At 42.2% G+C, this 21,970-nt stretch overlaps 1 protein-coding gene across 1 annotated transcript in view; it reads left to right on the forward strand.

Annotated features, from left to right (window-relative positions):
- Positions 1 to 21,970, forward strand: part of plk4 (polo-like kinase 4 (Drosophila)) — a 64,478-nt gene that overhangs the window by 21,161 nt on the left and 21,347 nt on the right. The window contains exons 5-11 of the mRNA XM_068024303.1: positions 5,996 to 7,037; positions 7,722 to 7,831; positions 8,460 to 8,860; positions 18,424 to 18,528; positions 18,900 to 19,002; positions 21,577 to 21,726; positions 21,814 to 21,944. Coding sequence (XP_067880404.1) covers positions 5,996 to 7,037; positions 7,722 to 7,831; positions 8,460 to 8,860; positions 18,424 to 18,528; positions 18,900 to 19,002; positions 21,577 to 21,726; positions 21,814 to 21,944 — 2,042 coding nt within the window. The remainder of the gene's footprint in view (positions 1 to 5,995; positions 7,038 to 7,721; positions 7,832 to 8,459; positions 8,861 to 18,423; positions 18,529 to 18,899; positions 19,003 to 21,576; positions 21,727 to 21,813; positions 21,945 to 21,970) is intronic.

Consider the following 21,970-nt stretch of genomic DNA (forward strand, 5'->3'; position numbering starts at 1 on the left):
AGGGGTCGAGTGTGTACACGTGGCGGTGCATGGCACTGAGTATAGATCTCAGGATGTGGCGAGAACTGCAGTCAAAGGAACACTATATCTCATACCTGTAATCCTGGGTGGATTTCAAACTTGAAGGATGGGACTTCAGTTGGAATCCACGTGGAATAAGCCAGCCATTACTGCACCCTTTGCCTTTTGTTCCATGACATCTTTGTCATTTAATCTCTCCTGCCCTCTGCCCCGTCACAGACCTTCCCTTTTATTATTCGCGCAGTAGAGGATAGGACAATAGAGATGCTATGGCAGGCATTTAAGGAGATATTTCATAACACTCGGCAAAGATACATTCCAATGAGAAACACGCTAGGGGAAGGACGCACCATCTGTGGCTAACTAAGGAAATTAAAGATAGTATTAAATTGAAAGAAAAAGCATACAATTGAGCGAAGAGTGGTGACATGTCAGAAGAATTATGGACAGAATATTTTTTAAAAAAGACTCAAAGAATTTATTTATTTATTTAGAGATCCAGCACTGAAGCAGGCCTTTGGCCCACTGAGTCTGTGCCGACCATCAACCACCCATTTATACTAATCCTGCATTCATCCCATTACCCTCTCACATCCCTACCTTCCCTCAATTCCCCTACCTCTACTAGAGGCAATTTATAATGGTCAATTTACCTATCAACCTGCAAGTCTTTGGCTGTGGGAGGAAACCGGAGCACCCGGCGAAAAAGCACGCGGTCACAGGGAGAACTTGCAAACTCCGCACAGGCAGTACCCAGAATAGAACCCGGGTTGCTGGAGCTGTATTTGAAAGATATTTAAAAGGAAAAGAGCAAGTAAAGTGAGTGGTCCTCTAGAGAGAGAGTCTGGGGAGTTAATAATGGAAAATTAGCAAATAGCAGAGGATTTGAACAGATTTTTTTGCATCTGTCTTCACTGTAGAGGATACAAATAACATCCCAGAAATAATTGTAAATCGAGTCGAAAAGGAGGGACTTAAAACAATTACCATCACCAGGGAAAGTGTACTGAGAAAATTATTAGAACTAAAAGCTGACAAGTCCCCAGGACCTGATGGACTTCATCCTAGGATCTTAAAATAAGTAGCTGCTGAGATAATGGATGCATTGGTTTTAATTTTCCAAAATTCCCTCGATTCTGGAAAGGTCCCATCAGATTGGAAAATAGCGAATGTAACTCCGCTATTCAAGAAAGGAGGAAGATAGAAAGCAGGAAACTACAGGCCAGTTAGCTTATTATCTGTCAAAGGGAAAATCATGTTTGACTAATTTATTAGAGTTCTTTTGAGGAAGTAACAAGCAACGTGGCTAAAGGGAAACCTGTGAATGTGGTGTACTTGGATTTTCAGAAGGCATTTGACAAGGTGCCACACCAAAAGTTAATAAACAAAATAAGAGCCCATGGTATAGGGGTTAACATATTAGAATGGATAAAGGATTGGTTAGCTAACAGGCAACAGTAGGCATAAATGGGTCATTTTCAGGTTGGCAAACTGTAACTCGTGGAGTGCAACAGGGATCAGTGTGGGGGCCTCAACTATTTACAATCATTATCAATGACTAGGATGAAGAGACAATGCATGGTTGCTAAATTTGCTGATGACACAAAGATAGGTAGGAGAGTAAATTGTCAAGAGGATATAAGGTGTCTGCAAAAGGATATAGATAAGTTATGCGAGTGGGCAAAGATTTGGCAGATGGAGCATAATGTGGGAAAGTGTGAACTTGTCCACTTTGGCTGGAAAAGTAGAAAACAACATATTTAAATAGAGATTGCAGAATTCTCAGATGCAGAGGGATCTGGGTGACCGAGTACCTGAAACACGAACAGTTAGTATGCAGATATAGCAAGTGATTAAGAAGGCAAATGCAATGTTGTCGCTGATTGCAAGGAGAATGGAATATAAAAGTAGAGATGTTTTGCTACAGTTGTACAGGGCATTGGTGAGACCACATCCAGAGTATTGTGTACAATTTTGGTCTCATTACTTAAGAAAGGATATAATGTTCAGCACCATTCGTGACTCCTTAGATACTGAAGCAGTCCGTGTCGAAATGCAGCAAGACCTGGACAATATCCAGGCTTGGGCTGGTAAGTGACAAATAATATTCCTGCCACACAAGTGCCAGGCAATGACCAGATCTAACGACAGAATCTAACCATCTTCCGTTGACATTCAGTGGCATTATGGTCGCTGAATCCCCCACTGTCAACATCCTGGAGGTCACCATTCACCAGAAACTGAACTGGAGTAGCCATATAAGTATGGTGGCTACAAGAGCAGGTCAGAGGCTAGGAATCCTGCAGCGAGTAACTCGTCTCCCGACTCCCCAAAGTCTGTCCACCATCTACAAGGCACAAGTCAGGAGTGTGATGGAATACTGTCCGCTTGCCTGGATGGGTGCAGCTGCAATGACACTCGAGAAGCTCGACACCATCCAGGGCAAAGCAGCCTGCTTGATTGGCACCCCATCCACAGGGCAAAACGGCCCGCTTGATTGGCACCCCATCCACAAACATTCACTCCCTCCACCACTGATGCACAGTGGCAGCAGTATGTACCGTCTACAAGATGCACTGCAGCAATGCACCAAGACTACTTGGGCAGCATCTTCCAAACCCATGACCTCTACCACCTAGAAGGACAAGGGCAGCAGACTTGTGGGAACACCACCACCTGCAAGTTCCCCTCTAAGCCCCACACCATCCTGATTTGGATCTATTTTGCCGTTCCTTCACTGTCGCTGGGTCAAAATCCTGGAACTCCCTTCCTAAAAGCACTGTGGGTGTACCTACTCCACATGGGCTGCAGCGGTTCAAGAAGGCAGCTCACCACCACCTTCTCGGGCAATTAGGGATGGGCAATAAATGCTGGCCTGGCCAGCGATGCCCACATCCCATGAAACGAACACAAAAAAAAATTGCATTGGAAGCAGTTCAGAGAAGGTTCACTTGACTGATTCCTGGGATGAGAGGATTATCTTATGAGGAAAGGCTGAGCAGGTTGGGTTTGTATTCATTGGAGTTCAGAAGGACGAGCGGTGATCTTATTGAAATATAAGATCCTGAGGGGACTTGACCAGGTAGACGTTGAAAGGATGTTTCACCTTGTTGGAGAGACTAAAACTAGGGGGCACAGTTTAAAAATAAGGGGTCTCCCATTTAAGACAGATGAGAATTTTTTTTTGCTGAGTGTCGTGTGTCTGTGGAACTCTCTTCCCGGAGAGCAGTGGATGCAGGGTCATTGAATGTTTTTAAGGCAGAGGTAGAAAGATTCTTGGCAAACAAAGGAGTCAAAGGGTATTGGGGGTAGGCAGGAAAGTGGAGTTGATCAGCCATGATCTTGTAGAGTGGTGGAGCAGGCTCAAAGGGCCAAATGGCCTACTCCTGCTCCTTGTTTGTATGTGCTCCTTCCAAAGTCGAGAATCCTTTTGTAGTGTAGTGCCCAGAAGTTTACAAAATGCTTGAGGTGCTTTGTCAAAAAAACAATTATTGCTTTTTTTGGATTTGTGCTCTATATGCTGAACTCTACACTCAAAGTTCTTGTTTGCCTTTCTCACCACTGCTGTACCTTGTCTATTACATGTATCCTGAGTGGCGTGAAACAGGGCTGTGTTCTCGCACCCACACTTTTTGGGATTTTCTTCTCCCTGCTGCTTTCACATGCGTTCAAGTCCTCTGAAGAAGGAATTTTCCTCCACACAAGATCAGGGGGCAGGTTGTTCCACCTTGCCCGTCGAAGAGCGAAGTCCAAAGTACGGAAAGTCCTCATCAGGGAACTCCTCTTTGCTGACGATGCTGCTTTAACATCTCACGCTGAAGAATGCCTGCAGAGTCTCATCGACAGGTTTGCGGCTGCCTGCAATGAATTTGGCCTAACCATCAGCCTCAAGAAAATGAACATCATGGGGCAGGATGTCAGAAATGCTCCATCCATCAATATTGGTGACCACGCTCTGGAAGTGGTTCAAGAGTTCACCTACCTAGGCTCAACTATCACTAGTAACCTGTCGCTAGATGCAGAAATCAACAAGCGCATGGGAAAGGCTTCCACTGCTATGTCCAGACTGGCCAAGAGAGTGTGGGAAAATGGCGCACTGACACTGAACACAAAAGTCCGAGTGTATCAAGCCTGTGTCCTCAGTACCTTGCTCTATGGCAGCGAGGCCTGGACAATGTATGTCAGCCAAGAGCGACGTCTCAATTCATTCCATCTTCGCTGCCTCCGGAGAATACTTGGCATCAGGTGGCAGGACTGTATCTCCAACACAGAAGTCCTCGAGGTGGCCAACATCCCCAGCTTATACACACTACTGAGTCAGCGGCGTTTGAGATGGCTTGGTCATGTGAGCCGCATGGAAGATGGCAGGATCCCCAAAGACACGTTGTACAGCGAGCTCGCCACTGGTATCAGACCCACTGGCTGTCCTTGTCTCCGCTTTAAAGACGTCTGCAAACGTGACATGAAATCCTGTGACATTGATCACAAGTCGTGGGAGTCAGTTGCCAGCGTCCGCCAGAGCTGGCGGGCAGCCATAAAGGCGGGGCTAAAGTGTGGCGAGTCGAAGAGACTTTGTCTTTTTTCCTGCCAGCTACTGAGGCGCAAGGGGAGAACCAACTGTGTAACAGCCCCGACAAACAAATTTCTCTGCAGCACCTGTGGAAGAGCCTGTCACTCTAGAATTGGCCTTTATAGCCACTCCAGGCGCTGCTTCACAAACCACTGACCACCTCCAGGCGCTTATCCATTGTCTCTCGAGATAAGGAGGCCAAAGAAGAGGTGTTGTCCAGACATGCTTCCTTTCCTGCAGACCGTTCTCATTATTCTGTACTTTGTTTCCTGTCCCCAGCTTCATTCCTTTGCATTTCTCAACATTAAACATTTTCCACCTTTTGTACAGTTGGGATATTAGACCAAATTCCTCTAGAACTCGTGCACTTGTCCTCTACTATTTATGACCCCTGTCCAACTTAGTTTTGCTTTACTCCCTTCCTCCAATTACTCCAGAGCTGGTCACTGCAGACTCCACTATTTTCATGCTGAGGCTGCTCTGTCACAATTTCCCTTTGCATTCGCACTCTTCTCAATTAGTAACTCACTTCAAAAGCTTCCTCTGTTCTTTTTAAATTATGAAGTAATCTATGGTCAAAAGCTTTGCTGAAGCCCAGCTGTAATGAAGTCTTCTGCATTCTCCATATCAACTAACTACTTTATGTCCTCCGAGTTAGTCAAACAAGATCTACCAGCTGTAAAGCTTGGTTGATTATTTATACTATGTTTCTCCTGATTCCTCAATACTTTTTTTTTTTAAGGATACTTTCTCTTACTTTACCCACCATCAGGGATCTAATGTTTCCTGGGTTATTTTTCCAACATTTTTTATGAATCGTCCCTGCATTTCCCTTTCCAGTGATAGAATCATAGAATTTTACAGCACTGAAGGAAGCCATTTAACCCATCGAATCAGCTCTATGTAAGAGCTATGCACATAGGCCCTTTTCAAATGCTGTTTTAAATTTTCCTTTCAAATATTTATCCACTTCCTTTATTTATTATTGGCTCTGCATTCACTACTGTTTCTGGTAGGGCATGCCATGTCCTACCAAGTTTCTGGAATTGGAGAAAATATTTATGCCCAACTAGTGAAGGGCTAACCAACCAGTGGATCAAATGGCATAAGGTTACCAAAGAAAAACAGACAAGAGTTGTGTATTTGGGATGGTGGAAAAACCGAACCTAATTAGTTAGAAATGAGAAATAAGAAAATGGTTAATGTGTTCAGAATTTATTATAAACTCGAAAGTCGAAATGAAATGGAGGAAGGGCTATGTAGACAAATTGGAGACATACAGAAATAACTTTCATTATCCAAAGAGAACCTGGGGAAAAAGTAACTGAAGTGGCAAAGAAGGGGTGTTGTTTCTATATAAACTATTTGAAATATTCTGTATTCACTTTTTTTTTTAAAAAACAGCTCGTCACTTCATGCATCATATTGTTACTGGAATGCTGTACCTCCACTCGCATGGAATACTGCATCGGGACCTCACCCTTTCTAACCTTCTACTTACAAGTGATATGAACATAAAGATTGCTGATTTTGGATTAGCAACACAGCTGAAAATGCCAAACGAAAAGCATTTCACCATGTGTGGCACCCCTAATTATATTGCACCAGAGATCGCAACCCACAGTGCTCATGGGCTTGAATCTGATGTCTGGTCTCTTGGATGCATGTTTTATACCTTTCTGGTGGGAAAGCCACCATTTGATACTGACACTGTTAAAAATACACTGAACAAGGTGATGCTGGCAGATTATGAAATGCCAATGTTTATTTCAAATGAGGCTCGCGATCTGATCTATCAGCTGCTTCGAAAAAATCCTGCAGACCGCATCAGCCTTTCTGGTGTATTAGACCATTCATTCATGATGAAATACCCTTCATCCAGAAGTAAAAATCCAGAAACTGTAGAGGACTCAATGGATAGTGGGCATGCCACAATTTCAACAGCATTTACCATAGGAACAGGATCTTCTGGTGCTAGTACAATGGGACGCTTGCATCAAAAGACCAAGCAAGTACTAGGACAGTTTCTTCCAAACAAAATGGCAGTCATCACCTCACACAATAGACTTATCAATGATACTTCATCGATGGAAGGCAGTGCAATTTTTAATGAGGGAAGAGTACAAAATTCTGAAATTATCCAAGGCGGCAGAGGAAGAACAATACAAGCAGAGGAAGAACGACCTCACTCGCGATGGCTTCGCAGGGCACACTCCACTGAAAGATCTGATACCTTTCAAAGCCAGAATCCAGAAAAGCCCAATAGTAGTATGGAGCGATGTCACTCTGTTGATGCACTGACAAAGTCTGTCAGACCTGGAATATACAATCCTGCAAATTTGTATGGAGATGATTACACAGATAGTCAGCAGTTCAGTAGAAATGGTTCAGGTATTGGCTTGCATGATAAACCCACCATATCTCCTCCTATCAAGCAGACAGCAAAGTAAGTACATGTTTTTTCACCAAATAATACATCTTCATCCGTTGTAATCTTGCACTCAGGGTGCTAGGGGCTAGAAGATAGTGAAAGCCTGGATAGAATTGATGCCAATAAATTTCTGTAAAAATATAAAATAAAACTATACAGCATGAATCTTAACAGGAAAACAACTAGCTTTAATAAAGCATTTGGCAGATAATAAAAGCAAAATACTGCGGATGCTGGAAATCTGAAATAAAAACAAGAAATGCTGGAACCATTCGGCAGGCCTGGCAGCATCTGTGAAAAGAGAAGCAGAGTTAACGTTTCGGGTCAGTGACCCTTCTTCGGAACTGACAAATATTAGAAAAGTCACAAGTTAATTTAGGCAGAAACTTTTATAGAATAAACCACTGTCTGTATAATTAAATTTGGTGACTTCAGATAGTAATTTGACAAGAAGCAGTTTGACAAGTATAACAAGATCCTTGCCAAGATTTTGGGCAAATAATGTGTTTAGCATGTTAAATGGTTTCATGGTTATAGCAATTTTTGAGTGAATGTGAGATTAGATATAGCTTCTTGACTATTGATCAGTCTTATGAAAAGTAAAAATGGCCTTTTCTCATTTGTCGCCCTTATGTTTTTAGTTAACTAGGAGCCAGCCTCTCAAGTTATTAACAAGGCACTCATCTTTTCTAATTTTAGTCACAGTCCAAATTTTGATTATCAGCCTGCATCCAGTGGGCCATTCTTGGAGCAGATGTCACAGATTGGCACAACACAACGCTGGTTTGAAAATGGTCAAGTACATAATGGTATGCAATTAAATGTATACATTTCAAAGCTGCCATTTCTATGGCATTTGAACTTTTTGGTTTAAATAAAAAGTATTTTTTCTCTTTTTTTCCTTGTGTGTCTGTGCCATGCATCTTTTTAGGATATGACTGGCTGGGGATCTTCTCCCAGGCTTCTGTCAGCACCTTTGTAATGCTGATCATACTTAGTATGCCAAAGTGGACTGAAGCAAGTTCTCTGATTATTTTAAATTTTTCCACTTCCAACCTTTTAGGAAGTATCTGACCTTTGTTCAACAGCATGCTTGAGATCAGGAACTTTGCTTGCAGTGAATTGCAAACATGAATTGGTTTCCTTCCACTCTAGCACCATGCATGGTAACTAATATGTCATGCCACCTTGCCTCCCTGTTTTTTCTTAACCCAATAATGTATGATCTATATGTCCTCAGTCAATGTATAACCAAAACCTAATACACAAATATTGTAACTTTTTTCTCTTACTGAAGTATTGTATTGTTTTCTGAAAAGCATATGTAAGGTTATCACATGGGTAATGCACATATATAAATTTATACAATATTTAGGCAAATTTAGATTGTCAATATTTGTTCATTTAAGTTTAACGTATCATTTTGTTATCTCCTAGCTCCATTCAAAAAAACAGTGGATGTTAGCACCACCAGTAGCCCTAGTGGAAGTTTCCATAGTGGAAGAAAGCAACAGATTATAAAAGACGTAGTATCAGCAAATACATGGGGAAAAAATCCCAGCAACAAAATGAAAAATGATACTTTTCACCAAGAGAGCTACTGCAAAAAGCAGATGGGAATTGAGAAATGTGACAGGGTTCTTTTACCACATTCTGCAAAAGGGGTTTACGGGCAAACAGACACACTGTATAACTGTCGTCAAGTTTTGAAACAGCACAGCTTCATGAAAGAGGAAAGACAACCTATTGAGAATCAGGTGAAGACATTGCAAGAATTCGTGTCACCGCTGAGGGCCCACAGACTTAAACCAATCCGTCAGAAAACCAAAAATGCAGTGGTAAGGATTACAACTTCAATTTCATATTAATAAGGTATAGGTTTTAATTGTAGGGAAATTTCTTGCTGATTTGGTAGCAAACAGAAACATAGATTAATCGAGGATAGAGGAATTGCTTCTTATTATGCCATCCGCATCAGAAAATCCTAGTTCTGATTGCTGGCCTACATTTAAGTTAGCTGACCTCAACCAAGGCAGCACTTTGGTGCTCTATAATTAGCCTCTGCATCCCTGAGCTAGGCTGGGGAAAACAGGATTAGACTTTGGCTGTAATGCTGTGCTTGGTCAAACATCAAATGTTGTCTCTCATTTTAAAGGTTCCCTTCAAAAGTAAATATGCTGGGAGCTTACAACTTTGGACTAATTGAAAACACGCATGGGAATAACCTGCCCTGTTCACTTTTTCGCCTGCACTGTCTAGCCTTTTGCCAGCCTTGTGCCTGCCTGACCCCTTTTGTTCTCTGCATGGGTCCCTTATAGTTTACCAGCCCTCTGCTGGAGGGTCCTCCTAACACCGGTATGGGACTTGGGGATTGGGGTTTCCCCTCAACCTGGCACATGTTGCAACTCCTGTAGTACTCCGCCACATTTTTGTTGGGTTTTGGCCAGTCAAACTCCTGTCTAATGCGGGCTTTGGTCTTTTGTATACTGGCATGTACAGCCACTGTAGTTTCGTAGGGCCTTATTAATATTTCTCTCTGGTACCTCTGCGTCACCACTAACTGGTGAGCTACTGTCCACTCCTTGTTCTCAGGTCTGTGAGGAGAACTCCATTTAGTCATCAGCACCTTTATTCTTTAAATAGTAGCAATCAGGGCTCCCTCTGCTTCACTTTCAGACTAAACAGCCTGTGCTAACACACTCAATACTGGGTCAGCTCGCTGAGCCTCACCTAGGGAAAATACTTTTAATTCATTCCCTGGGTCTCCTAACTTTCCAAAGAAAGTCTCGGGCAGGCGGACCTCATGGTCATCTGCCTGCAGTGCTCTGGGAGAGCTGGTTTGATCATGGCCTGATCCGCTACACATTCAGGGGCACTGCAGGGATCAGTCTTCCACCACTGCCCTCTGTCTCTGACCTTCTGTAGTCTTTTTTTCATTACTGGGGGTGCAGGGGGTGCTATCACCTTCACCCTCACCAGATCATTACCTAGGAGCAGATCGACCCTGTCCACAGGCAAAATAGGATCAATCCCTATGGTCACCAGTCCCAAAACTAGGTAGCACTCCAGGTACACCCAGTATACAGGTACAGGCATACACTGCCCTCCAATACTATTCACCACTATTCTGATGTTCACTGCACTCTCTGAAGGAAAGGTCAGGCCTTTTCCCAGTAAAAAGGATCCAGTGGCCCCATTTCCCTGAGAATTACTATATGAGCCTGCTTGCCCCACTCGAGGGGTATGGGCTTACTTTCACTTCAGACACAAAACCTTGATAACCCTCAGGAATCCTATTAAATTTTCCTGCACATGCAGCTGTAAGCTTCCTGGGTATCATTTTACTGCAGTTAAAGCCATAGCTTGTTCTGCTGTGCTTTCCATCAGGTTCACTTCACTGAGCGGGTATGGCCTGATTATCCCTACTGGTTTTCCTTTTAGTTTCCAGAAGTCAACTTTTAAATGCCCTGCTTTATTAAAATGGAAACACACAGGTCTCCGGATCCCACTCTTGCTCACAGCACCTTCCTTTTTGGCTAGAGGAGGGCCCCCTAGGTCTCCTGCTTTCCTTTCTCTCCCAGGACTGCTTAGGTTCCTATCACTTTTCCACCCTTTTTGGATTTGTGGGGATGACTAGGAAAGGTTCTCCCCTGGGAAACCGACTTACAAATTAAAGCAAACTCAATGGCCAGGGTGGCCGCTTGCCAGCCTCTCTGGACCCGCTGCTCCTCTACATGGGTCTTTATGGAGAGTGGGAGGAAGTTTTTAAATTCCTCTAACAGAATTACTTCTCCTGAGATTCTCATAGCTGAGCTGTTCTTTAAGAGTCCTCAGCCACTGGTCAAAAGCCAGCTGTTTGCTTCTTTCAAACTCCAGATAAGTTTGATTAGCTTGCTTCTTGAGGATTCTAAACTTTTGACGATAGGCTTCGGGTACTAATTCATATGCCCCCGAGGGATAGCATTTTTGGTCAATTCATAATTTGATGAACTCTCATCTGGCAACAGGGAAAATAAACCTCGGGCTTTTCCAGTTAGCTTGCTTTGTAGTAAAAAAGGTCAGTCTCAGCTGGCCATTTTAGCTGCCTTGCCAGTTTCTCAAAAGACACAAAAAAATCTTCTACATCTTCCTCATTGAATTTTGGGATTAGATGAGCTGGTTTTAACAATTCTGTACCCATCCCTGAATTACGCTCCTCCATATTGGCCATGCTTTCACTGGGGTTACTCTGTCGTCCCCTAGTTAACTCAAGCCACTTCAACTCTGTCTGTCCACGTACTCTCTCGCTGTCTCTCCCCTGCCTTTCATTGTCTTCACCTTCCTTCTGGAAGGCTCTTAATTCTCCCTCTCCTGCCTCTCTCTTTTTTTCTTTCCCTGTCTTCTAATTCAAGTTTCCTTTGTTCCAATTGTATCTTTGCTAACAATACACTGTCGGATTCCATTTCTAACACTGCTTCTGATTCAAGGGAAAAATCATTGGCCACTAGCCTTAGGAGTTCAGACTTACTAGCCTTGCCACGTACAGCGATGCCCCACTGCTCAGCCATTTTTCTCAATTACTCCATAGACAGTGCGTTTAACTTATCCCAAGTTACTTCACTCTGGCTTGGGGAGCTACTAGCTTCAGTCACAGACATGTTAGTATTCCAGCACACACAACCACAAGAAAACCTGTATTGAAATCTTTCTCTTTTTGATTGTGAACAATTTGGCTTCCCACTTCCAATTTCTCATTTGTCTGTAGGTAAAATTCTGGACGCTAGCCCTCAAATTTATGTTCCGACCAGGTGAGAAAGAGGTCTAGGGTTCCCTTTCAGCTTTCACCTGGTCTTGCTGTAACAGGGTTTAATTTTTAAACACAGTTTTTAGCTCCCCCTTGGTGAATCCTTGTTCCACCACTTTCCAATTAAACTTAAACTCTAATTCGTTTAACGCCTACGGAGCCACAATGCGCCCACACTAGCATGCATACGCAATACACACAGGCAAGAGACAGAAAAGAGCAGAAGAGCAATCAAGTGGAAAGGTTTGAGGCAATATCTGAAGAGTTGTTACGTATCTTTGAACTCACTCTAGATTCCTTGATTGTAGGTGGATCTTGCTTTTCGTTGGGACCCAGTATTCTTCTTGAACCTTGTTCGCTGTATGAGACTTTTCTCTTTTGGGGTTCATGTGTCTTCAGTGGATTCAGAGGCTAGTGAGAAAGAGGTGGGAGCAGACAGGAGAGAGATCTTCAGTCCAGGAGCAAACCACTTTCTGCCCAAACTGTTTGTACAAATTCAAAAAACACAGGTTGCCCAGCAGGTTAGTCATATGACTAGCTGGTTTGACCATGTCTGTTTGTGTATTCAGCCATCTTAGCAGTCAACCTGGAATGTGAGCTCCCCCATTTAACATCTGGTGATCAAAAGTCCATTATGGGCTGAATGTCAGGGAATGGCTGCTTTGTCCTTCCAAGCACCAGCTGTTGATATGCAAATGTCTTTTCCAGGCACGGCTGATCTGTTCAAGTCCTCCCCTCACTCCAGTAACAGTTTAAAATCAATGTTCATGACAAAATTAATGTGCCTCATTCTCGGCAGGTGGGGGCCTAGCATGAGAGTATTATTTCTGTTATTCACTAACCAGATCTTGGAGCAGACAGCTTAAAACATTGTATTGTGTCCTTTGAATTGTTGACTTCCACATCCACATAGTTTTCTTAGCATAAGTATATTTTTCAATCACTAGTGACTGTCCAGTGACTTGCATCTCAATTCCCACATAATCGCATCAACATGAAAAAAAAAATGTTGCTGCAATGCAGCATTTCTTACTGTAGAGTATTAGAATTTTCAGATTTATCTTGGATACTTCAGATACAGCAGTGCAGGTCACTCTTGTAAGTGATGAGTATCTTCCATTCAAAAGAGCAGAAATAGGCGGTATTACTTCATCACTTTGCCACATTTCTGATGTCCATATTTATTTTGCCTTCCTTTTGGCTATCAGTTGTCACTTCTACCCTAAATAGCCTGTAGAAAGGGCTGAAAAAATGTATTTGAAAAACTTGCAGCTTTGTAAAAGCTGAAGTAATTTCCTCTGAATCCTGTCATGTACCTTTTTAAGCAGCTGTATATGTTCAGTTTTTGTCTACAGACCATCAAAGTTTGCAACTTTCCTTCCTTTTGCCAGCTTCCAGCAAAAGGCCTTTGGGTTCATCATGTGCAAGTAGCTTGAGTGATCTCAAGAAATCCCATGAGCTTGGTACAGTACAATACTACTGAATGCTAAGCTCAATACTTTAGCATCTGTGTCCGAAAATTCCCCCTATGTCTCCACTGAGATAAATATATTAGAAAACATTTGCTTAGACCCAATCACTACTTGCATTTTATATGGTGCTTTTAACATAGAAAAATATCCTAGCAGAGTTTTGGATGAGTTGAAGGTTATAGACTGTGGAGAAAGGGAAACCAGCTAGGAGAGCATTAAATACTCCAGTTTGGGAATAACGACGACATGGATAAGGGTTTCAGCAGCTGATTGATGCAGAGCAAAAGTAAGCAGCCTTTGTGATGGAGGATATAGGTTCAGAAGATAAGCTTGGGATCAAATAAGACACCACAATCATGAACAGTTTGGTGTGGTACGTGCCAGTGGCTGAAGAGGGAGATGGAATCTGTGGTGATGGAGTTTGTGGCTCAGGTCTTCCCAATGCTTAATGGGAGGAAATTGCAGCTTATTGAAGTCTGTATAACTGACAAGCAGTAGAGGGTTGAGAGAGATAATGAAATAGTACAGCTCTGGATATCATCAATATACATGTGGAAGCTGGTCCCATATTTGTGGGTCATGTCACTAAGGGGAAGCATGTAGATAAATATGAGGAGAATCCCCAAAGACATATCTTTAGACTCCAAAGGTAACTTTGCAGGATGGGAAGACAAATTGCTGAAGATTTTCTGGGTACAGTTAAATAGGTAAGAGCGAAACCGAGTGAGGGCAATGTCACTGAGCTGGACAACAGAGGAAAGGCAAAGGATGAAAATGGTGTTGTAACCATATCAAAGTCTGCGGCAAGGTTGGAGATGTAGTGCACCACAGCCACAGAGGATGTCATTTCTAAGTATGTTTCAGACTTTTTATGCTGTGACATGGACAGAAATCTGATCGGAGAGATTCAGACATGATGTTGCAAAGAAGCTGGGTATAAATTTGGTAGGTGACAACATATTTAGAAATTTTGAAGAGTACAGGGAGGTTGGTGATGGGGCTGTAATTTGTAAGGGCAGAGGAGTCCAGCATGAGTTTTTCAGGATGGGGAGGTGACAGTGGTTTTGGAAGTGAAGGACAGTGCTTGAGAGTAAACCTTTATCAACTCGTCTGAGGGGCAGGGAAGAAAGTTGAGTGGTCAGCAATTTAAGTGGGAATGAGACAAAGGACACATGAGGTGGGTTTTGTGGACAAGATGAGCTTAGAGAGGACATATGGGGAAACTGGGGAAACTTAGCTTGGACAACATAAAGGCAGACAAGCAGCTGAACAGATGATCTCAATCTAAATGACAAAAGTCAATGAGCTCCTTGTACTTGGAGGGGTGCAGGGAAGAAGGCCTTAAGGAAATAGTTGGTAGTGGAGAAAAGAAGCTGGGGTTACCTTTACTTCAGAAAAATCCTGGAATAGTCTGTATTTTTGGCAGATAGGGATGTGGCCCGATGGTTCTTGATGTGGTCCAGCCAGGTAGATGGCTAAACCGGTACTGTGCTTGATGTGCTAAAGTTGGCACCTCTTGGACTTAAAAACGAAAATGAGAGCCCCTCCAGGGGGCTTGACCACAATCGTTGAGTGTAAAGATTTTGCTCGAGCGTCAAAGGTGGGCATGAGGAAATAGTTAAGCAGATCGGTGGCTGCAGATGTATTGTGATGAATGGCAGCTAGGACTTAGAAAGAACAGCTGTAAGTAATTAGAGGAGTTTTTTTTAATGGATGGACACAGAAGGAAGTGTGAGGGGGTAGGGAGATGTTGGTCGTGAGAGATGCAAGGAAGTGGTTGGAAGTGGTTTTGTAATGGAGACCATGGGAGTAGAGAAGCCATTGGAGATGGCAACGGTGATCATAAATATGGAAAGGAAAGTTTTAGGGAGGGCAGGAGCTCCAAAATTAAAGGCGAGGGAATCTGAAATCAAGATCTGGGTTGCTCAATGCACATGGTAAGGGAGGATATCAGAGGCAAACAACAAGAATTTTAAAGGAAGGTGAAAGGGGTGATGCAAGGTGCTCGAAAGCAAAATTGTGGGAGCGACACAAGATGTTAATTGATACAGGCCATACTGCTATTGTGGCAGTTTGGGCAGGGAGGGTGGTCGAGAGTGTTGCCAGATTGGGAGGCTTCAATCAAGAGCAAGATGTTGCCAACATGAGTCCAGTTTCTGTCAAAACCAGCATACTAATGCAGTCAGCCCCAATAAGGCTGTGATGACAAGGCCATTAAAAGTGAAGACCTTATCATTCACATGGAGGGGAGAGTCATTGAAAAGTGCAGATGTATTCTTTTGACAGATGTTTGGGGATGTGAAGTGAGCAAATGGCATCTGCAATTTTCTGTCTGACAAACCTGATTTGGATCTTCAACAAAATAACAGAGGGTTGATCAAGGTACTGCAGTTGATGTTGTGTATATGGATTTTCGAAAGGCAATTGATAAAGGACCATATAATAGACTTATTAGCAAAATTGAAGCCCATGGGATTAGAGAGGCAGTGGCAGCATAGATGTAAGATTGACTGAAGAAGCAAGCTGAGTGTGATGAATGACGTTTCCCCACCCCCCCCCCCCCCTCCCAGACTATACAGTGGTATCCCCTGAAGGTTGGTATTAAGATGACTGCTTTATTGTGTGTGTGTTAATGGAATTTGGTATAGGGGACACAATTTCAAAGTTTGCAGAACAGAGAGGAAAATATTAGCTGACTTCGGGAGGGCATAGCCTGGTGAAAATGGGCAGACAGATGCTGGACAAAATTTAAGAGAAATGTGATGCAACTTGGGAGGAAGAATGAGGTGAGGCAATATAAGCTAAATGGAGCCATTTTAAAGGGGGTGTAGAAACAGGGAGACTCAGGTGGGGGGTGGTTTAACATTTTACATCTTTGAAAACAAATTGTTAAAGATTTTTAAGCATATGTACGAAAGCAATGAAATTATGAATATTTATAAATCACTGGTTAAGCTTCAGCTGGAGTATTTTGTCCAATTCTGGGCAGCACACTTTCAGAAGGATGGCAAGGCCTTGGAAAGGGTGCAGAGGCGATTTATCAGAATTATGCCATGTCTGAAGAACCTCAGTGACGTGGAGAGACCAGAGAAGCTGGGATTATTCTCTGCTTTGGAGCAGTGGTTAACGGGAAATTTAAGAAATGCTCAGAATTTTGAGGGATTTTGATATATTAAGGAGAAACTGATTTTATTGTGGGTGGATTAATAACTAGAGGATTTACGGATATTGGCCAAATAACTTATTTTACACAGCAGATTATGATCTAGAATGCTCTGAAAGGGCAGTGGAAGCAGTTTCAATAATAACTTTTAGAATAGAATTGGATGCATACATGAAGAGGAAGATTTTGCAGTCCCGTGGGATAAGAGCAGGGTAGTGGGACATATTCAAAGATCTGGCATGTGCCAAGGGCCACCTCCTGTGCTGTAAAATTCTATGTATGATTTTAAAAGGCACTGAATTATGTCTGCAGACTCTGGTCCAATTCGCTTCACATGTCGATTGCACACAATCTTGATTCACTGTGCTACAGGAGATCCATTAGGCATTTTTATAATTTTGTGATTTTTTTCCCTTTAACTTATGGGTTTACCAATATTTAAATATGTTATTACTTTTGTATTTGTATCCTTCGCTGGGGTTATCAGTAACTGACTTAACTGAAAACTTGTGCGCTTCAAATTTCAATAGGGTTGGAAAGAGAGTACGTCAATCTTGCAATTGTAACAGACCTTTCAAGACCTCAATGTCAAGAGATTTACAGTCAATTAAGTACTTTTCAAATGTAGTCAGTGCTGTAATGTAGGGAAATACGGCAGCCAATTTGCGGACAGAAAGGTCCTACAAACGGCAATCTGATGATGACCAGATATTCTGTTTTGGTGATGTTGGTTGAGAAATAAACATTGGCTTTGATTCTGTGGAGAACTCCCTTGCTGTTTGAATTGCATCCACCTGGCAGGCAGTGCCTTGGTTTAACATCTCATCTAAAAGATGCTGTCTTTGACAGTGCAACACTCCCTCAGTACTGCACTGCAGTATCAGCCTAGATTTTGTGCTCAGGTCTCTGAAGTTGGACTTGAACTTACAACCTACTATTATTGTATAAATAGGGCAGTATTTTGAACCTGGGACCTATCTATCTGTATGTCAGTTATGCACAGCCTTTTCCAACTGAGCTATCGAGGAGCTAGAATGTTATTTTACAAATGTTTAATGAATTTTATTCATTTAGCTGAACTCCATTTAAAATTACTTTGGTTTAAATGTAAAATTTCAGTCTTCCAAATATCACCTGACATGCCAGTATTGTTGCATTGCAGCTAAATTCTAATTCTCCTGTTTTTGGTTATTTGCTGTCATCCACTGATCCAACTGGCCTGTTGCATTAGTCATATAATATGGTAGGGTCAAAGGCATTTTCACATGATGAAGTGAATCATTGTATGTTCATACTGCAGCCTGTACGATCCCAGTTCCTCAAAACTACAGATATGTTTCTCGGGGTATAGAATTCAAAAATTCAAAAAAAATTAAACTTGTATATGACCCTGGTCAGGCCACACTTACTGTGCACTGTTCTGGTCTCCATACTATAAAAAGAAAACAGAGAAGCCCTGAAGTAAGTGCAAAAGATTTCCAAGGATAGTACTGGAACTGAGACTACAGCTATCAGGAAATATTGAACAGGTCAGGGCTTTTTTCTTGTGGGTGATCAGATGGATATTGTTAGAATTATGAATGGATTGGGCAGGGTAGATATGAGGAAATGTTCACACTTGTGGGGAAAATCTAAAACTGGGGACGATAGATACAAGATAGTTATTAACAAATCGAATATGGAAATGAGGAGAAAATTCTTCACTTACTGAGTGGTTAGAATATTGAACTGGCTACCACAGGAAATATTTGAGTCAAAAAGCTTAGATGGTTTCAAAAAGAAACTAAGTGAGTACTTGAGAGAAAAGGGAATAGAAAGGTAGCTAAAAAGTGGAATGAGTTAATAGAATGTGAGGAGACTTGGGTGTATAAACCCCAGCACAGGCCAGTTGGTCCAAATGGCCTGTTCCTCTGCTATATATTTTATGTAATTCTATTTGTGTTTGAATATTATAGTTTTTGACATACTAAACCTATTGTGCAGGTGAGTATTCTTGACTCGGAAGAGGTGTGTATGGAACTTCTAAAAGGGAGCAGTGCTCAAGAGTGTGTGAAGGAGGTACTTAGAATATCCTGTGATGGAAGCACGGTAGGTTATTTAAAATATTTTGATGATTCGTTTCAGTGGCTCAGATCTTTGTTTTCTTCAATACAAATTGGCATGTCCCGATGTGGGAGAATTTCTTCTAAACAAACATTGGGTTGTTTTTGTCAAAATTCAGCTGATAATTGTGGTTAATCTATGTTCTGTTCTAATACTTTCCAGTAACTCTCTTCAAACTGGTCTACTAATCTAGAAGAAAAATGTTCTGTATATCATTTACATTGTTTTATAACAGTTATCTTGATTTCACTTAATGTTTCATTAAAGTAAAACTAACTGTGGTATTCTGTATATATATTAGACTTCAAACACAGTATGATTTTGCAGGTAATGTGTTTGACATTTACTCTCCACAGATCCATATTTATCACCCAAATGAGGGAAGAGGCTTCCCACTGGATGACAGACCTCCATCCCCACCAGAGGAAGTATTTGTTTACAGTTTTCACAACTTGCCAGGTATTACTATTATTAGACAATGTTTTACTCATTGAAGATGTACAGTTGTAAATTTTTCTTGTGTCTTCCTAGATTTTTACAATTATAGAAGACTGCCAGGATATATAGGTGTGGCAAGAAATTATTTAGAGCATAATTTAATTGGTTTAATGGAGTATTTTTTGTTATTTAAGTTGATGTAGGTTATATATAAATACAAATTCCAGTTAGCAATAAACAAAAGTATACAATGATATGTTAAATATGAATGTCTATTGCTATTTGATTCAAATTAATTTAATCTTGCTACAGTACATTGATCAATCATTTCATCACATGATGATGTGCAAACATTTTGTATTTTTATAGTAAAATGTATATAGTATTTCCCCAAATGCATTACAAAGGATAAGCTATCACACCTTTTATAATAGATGATTGTTACATCTGAAAGCTTTATAATAAAGGTAAACAAGAAATTCTAGAAATGGAAAAAGTCAGGCAGTATCTGTGGTGAGAACAAGAGATAACATTTCAGGTTGATGACACTTCTTCAGAACTGGATGTTACAGATTATCAGTTTTTAAGCAAATACCTTTGAACAAATATTTGCTTAAAAGCTGTTTATCTTCAACATCCTCATGTTCTGCTGAAAGGTCCTGAAACATTGGGCGGAATCTTAACATAATAGACCCATATGCAGTGCGGGGGGTGGTGCGATTGCCTATAGTGGATCGGGAACCTGTTTGTAATTGAAGCAGGCTTTGCCATAGCTCTTGAACTCAGCCATGGCATTAACATCCTCCTTCCGGGTTTCCTAACCAATGACAGGGCAGGTGTGATGACACACCACATCTGTCCAGGAAAGGATTTCTAGTTAAAGGGGGCCCCCAGGTAGAGATCAGAATGGCTGAATTGTACATTGATTGCTGAGGCTTCAGTAACTAAATGAATAGAAAGGAGATGTGGGAAGGCCGTCCCCATGGTCTCTGACTCTTGCCTGGAGGTCCTGCTGTGGGACCTGAGGGATTGAAGTGATGTTTCCCAAGGATGGGAGGAAGAGGCAAGCCTTTGAAACCAAGCAGGCCTGGATAGAAGTGGCCGAGGAAGCGAGCAGTAAGAGTATGGTCCCTCAAACCTGGATATAGTGCCCCAAGAGATTAAAGGACCTCAGGCAGAGAGGAAAGGTGAGTGCATCTCACTTTCAGGCACCAAGCTCCAGATGGTGACTTTCCCAGCATTCTCCTGCACAGCACTCCTCAGACCAACACATCTTGCAGCTGCACTCATTCCTCTCGAGGTGCCCCCTAACATTCCCATCTGAACAGCCAACAGTGACACTCACCCTCATCTTTGAGACATTTCACACCCATGCTTCACTGTCACCCTCCACAAATGTTGTCCTTCCAGCCTCTCCATTCAATCCATTTCTCACACTTACAACTCTCTGCTTTCTCACCATGCAGGAGAACAGAGCACAGAATTCTAGGGAGAAGCAGAGAACCCGCAGGGGATCCTCCAGTGATAGCCACCGTGATGGCCTCTGGTAATGGCTTGCCTACCTGGTCCACTGGGATGGAGGTTTTGTTCCAGGAGGCTACATATATCAACAGCTACTTGCTGTGAAAGCTTGAGCTTCCTGAGGCACTAGTGCTCCCACATGTTGAGAACTAATCTGCTACTTGTAGACCCCATGTTGAGGGCCTTGCTCCTTCGAGCTGGATCTGTGTCCATTCCCTCTGTCCTGTGGAGCAGTATGTGCCTGAGGAGAAGGCATCTGATGTTGGGAATGGTCCTGGTGCTGTTGGTGTTGCTGATGCGGCTCCTGTTCCTCATCAGAGGTCTAACATAGAGCTGCATTAGCTGCTCCCATGCTGCAGGGAAGTACAGATCTAGGTGACTGAAATTCAGAACAGGTGAAAGGTCTTCCAAGAAGTTGGGAAAACACCAGTCAAGCAGTGAAAATAGACTCTTAGAAGTGCTGTGAGCAACAGCCTGTAGGCAGGGTTGCAGCTATTCAGTTTCATTCTTTTGAAGGCTTCCCAGCCTGTCAATTTAACTGTATAACCTCTCGCTGCTGTACTCTCGTCTGATTGACCCTGGTGAATTCCATGCAGGTCAGGAGCAGGCAGCACTTGGGTTTCAAGCCAGAATGATGGGTTAAATCCTGAGTTAATTGGAGCTTTAAATATTGTAATTACTTACCCGAAAGCTCGATGTGGCTTTCCTGCTCACTTGCCAACCTCCCACCCCCAGGGATAAAAAGCCAGAAGCAGGGCTGGATCATGCTGCGTTTCCAATCCGAAGCCAGTTTTTGGGCCTTTAACTCCCCCACCTCAAACCTGCTTCCCCATGGCAATTAAAATTCTGCCCATCAACTCCGTTTCTCTTTCCACAGCTGTTGCCTGACAGTGTTTACAACATTTTCTGTTTGTTTCAGATTTCCAGCATCTGCAGTATTTTGCTTTTGTTTTAGATGACTCTTCTGTCCAGTGAATGTGTTGAGTTTAGTTTTTTAAAAATTGCATCAAGAATGATTGGCCTTGTGTTGCATTTATTTATACATTACCTTCACTGTTACCATTTTGGTTTCAGAAAAATACTGGAAAAAATACCAATACGCATCTAAGTTTGTCCATTTGGTGAGATCCAAAACCCCAAAGATCACCCTCTACACTAAATTTGCTAAATGCATGCTGATGGAGAATGGCCCACAAGCTGATGTTGAAGTCTGCTTTTTTGATGGTGAGTCTTAAGTGCTTAAACATAGTGTACAACAAGATGCCAGCACTTGTATGTGTATTTTTACGACTTTGATAACTTGTTTAACAGGAGTCAAAATCAACAAGACATCAGAGTTTCTTCAAATCATAGAAAAGTCTGGGAAATTGCACACGCTCAATGGAACAAAAATGAATGGACCAAGTGAAGAAGTAAAATCTTACGTGGAACATGCATATGAGGTAAACCGAATATTCCTGAGGTGGCT

Source organism: Heterodontus francisci, chromosome 1 (assembly GCF_036365525.1).
Source record: "Heterodontus francisci isolate sHetFra1 chromosome 1, sHetFra1.hap1, whole genome shotgun sequence".
Lineage (NCBI taxonomy): Eukaryota > Metazoa > Chordata > Chondrichthyes > Heterodontiformes > Heterodontidae > Heterodontus > Heterodontus francisci.